The sequence below is a fragment of the Penaeus monodon genome, chromosome 22 (assembly GCF_015228065.2).
Source record: "Penaeus monodon isolate SGIC_2016 chromosome 22, NSTDA_Pmon_1, whole genome shotgun sequence".
NCBI lineage: Eukaryota > Metazoa > Arthropoda > Malacostraca > Decapoda > Penaeidae > Penaeus > Penaeus monodon.
The window spans coordinates 22,867,894-22,870,292 of NC_051407.1; the positions used below are offsets into that span (position 1 = coordinate 22,867,894).

General features: G+C 32.8%; 1 protein-coding gene across 1 annotated transcript in view; it reads left to right on the forward strand.

Annotated features, from left to right (window-relative positions):
- LOC119587012 (carnitine O-acetyltransferase-like) overlaps window positions 1-2,399 on the forward strand; it is a gene marked incomplete in the record, with an annotated part of 21,142 nt that overhangs the window by 2,358 nt on the left and 16,385 nt on the right. The window contains 6 exon segments of the mRNA XM_037935759.1: window positions 253-388; window positions 489-661; window positions 877-1,042; window positions 1,250-1,421; window positions 1,556-1,731; window positions 2,209-2,309. Of these exon segments, the coding sequence (XP_037791687.1) occupies window positions 253-388; window positions 489-661; window positions 877-1,042; window positions 1,250-1,421; window positions 1,556-1,731; window positions 2,209-2,309 (924 nt within the window).

The following is a 2,399-nucleotide window of genomic DNA, read 5'->3' on the forward strand; positions in this document are numbered from 1 at the left end:
CGTGTGTGCAATTAAAGTCTAGGCTTGTTAGTGTTTAATGGCAGTTTGTTCATAACAAGTAGATTTTAAGCTAAATGGAATGAGACTGTTGCTGTTTAAAAACATAGTATAGTGTCAAATTTATAATAAAGAAAACATTTTTATATATAAGATATTTAATCTCCTATGCAAATAATATACAGTCTTTGATTAAAAAGCTGTGTTCTAGGGAATCCATGCTATATATTTTTTACCTTTTTTTTAACTTTGCAGAACAGTGAAACCATTAGTAACTGAGGAAGAATTCCAGTTAACAGAGGAAATTGTTAAAAAGTTTGCTGCTCCAGGAGGTATTGGTCCACAATTGCAAGAAAAGTTACAGCAAAGAGCAAAGAAAACTGACAACTGGGTTAGTTGAAGTTGATGAAATTAGTCCAAAATATTGAATGTACAATTCTTTTATAACCTGTTTTTTATACAGCTTCTATATGAATGAATTTGCATAACAGCTTAGTGAATGGTGGATCAACGCAGCATACTTAGACTACCGCTGGCCTGTGGTGGTATGGTCCTCTCCAGGCCTGGTTTTCCCATTACAAGAATTCAGAACCCTGGATGACCAGCTAAGCTATGCTGCAAAAGTTATTGTTGGAGCTCTTGATTATAAGAAAATGTTGGATGAGTAAGTCACAAGTTTGTGCCGAAGTACTGTATCTTTTTCACTTGTGTTGAAAATTTAATTAGGTTTCATTAGCTTTCTTCAGAATAGATAACTTTTATCATTTTATGATGTATACTTTTACAATTATTTAGGGAAAATGTAATTGTTGGAATTCAGTTGCTGATATGATTTTTTAGAAAAGCTTGGGAATTCAGGTTTATTATTTAACTTTCTAGCAAAACTGTGCCCATTGAACACATGGGCAAAGACCTCTTAGACATGTCCCAGTACTTCAAGATGTTGGGAACATGCCGTATCCCAGGAGTAACACGGGATTCCATTGTATATCATGGGCAGTCCGAAAATCCTCCGAAACATATTGTTGTGGCACATAACAATCATGTAAGTAGCACATTTTATATTTGTATGATAGGTTCCTTTGTAGATTGTGATAGGTTAATACAGTAGTATTTTTCCAAACATTTCTCATTTTACTGTATATAGCAGAAATTGTTTGATATTGAAGTTATAACATTCTCACTGTATTTACTAAAGCATAGATCCATATATGTATTATATATAAAAACTAATTGTTTTTGCTCATTTTAGTTCTTCAAGATTGATGTATATGGAAAGGAAGGAAAACCCTTGACTATAAATCAGGTGTTGCATCAGTTACGAAATGTTGTTGAACGCTCTACCCATCCAACCAATCCAGTGGGTATCCTCAGTACACAAAATCGAAATGTATGGGGGAAGGCTTATAAAAAACTTAGAAAGGGTAAGTAATTACTTATAGCACCCAATAATGAGACTTTTCTTGAAAGGTCTATTTGTATTACTCTCCAAACACCAGCATTTGTCTATATTGAAAACAAATAAATACAAAGCAAATGGCTGTTTATTCCTTTACAGATAAATTGAACAAAGCATCCATTGAAGAAATTCAGAGATCAATCTTCTTAGTAGCTTTAGATGGACCTATTGTCAATCCAACTGGGAATGAGATGACTGATGCAGCATTACTCTGTGTTCATGGCAATGGTTCACAGGGTTATGCTGGCAACAGGTGGTATGATAAGACTATTCAGGTAATTGATATTTCTTCTTTTTTATTTATCGCTGATAGCATATGAAGCGTAATAGAGCCAAGATTGAATTTCTTAGCTTTGGATTTCTTTAGATGCTAAAATGCACAGTTAAATTGGTTAAGGTTTCAGCCAGTTCAAGTGCTTTAAAGTTGTTTCAGGGTTTATAGTTACTATTTTATTGCAAAGGCCTTTATAGATGTATCAGCTTGAAGCTTACTCTTTTGTTTCATGTATATATTTTTTAAAGATTTATAAGAAAGTAAGAGTTTGAAAAGATAATTAAATGTCTCTGACATTTACATAATCTTAAATCTGCATAATGTTTTTAGTAAAAGTGGGATTATGCTGCAGTAGATAAATAGATGGTTCAGTAATGCCAGGATGAATGTCAACTAGTTATACATAAACCAGAGGAACAAGTGAAATGAAGGTATTTTATATTTCCTAATGGTCCTACATTATGAAATTTGTCTCCAGTTTATCATTGGGAAGAAAGGAGCAGTAGGACTAACATATGAACATACACCAGCAGAAGGGCCACCAATTGCCAACTTAATGGATCATATTATGAACTTCATGTAAGATAACTTATTTTTGTTGTAAGAAAAATTGTGTTGTAATGTAAAGCATGTTTTAATTCAAATTTATTTTTTATGAAAACCGTTTCC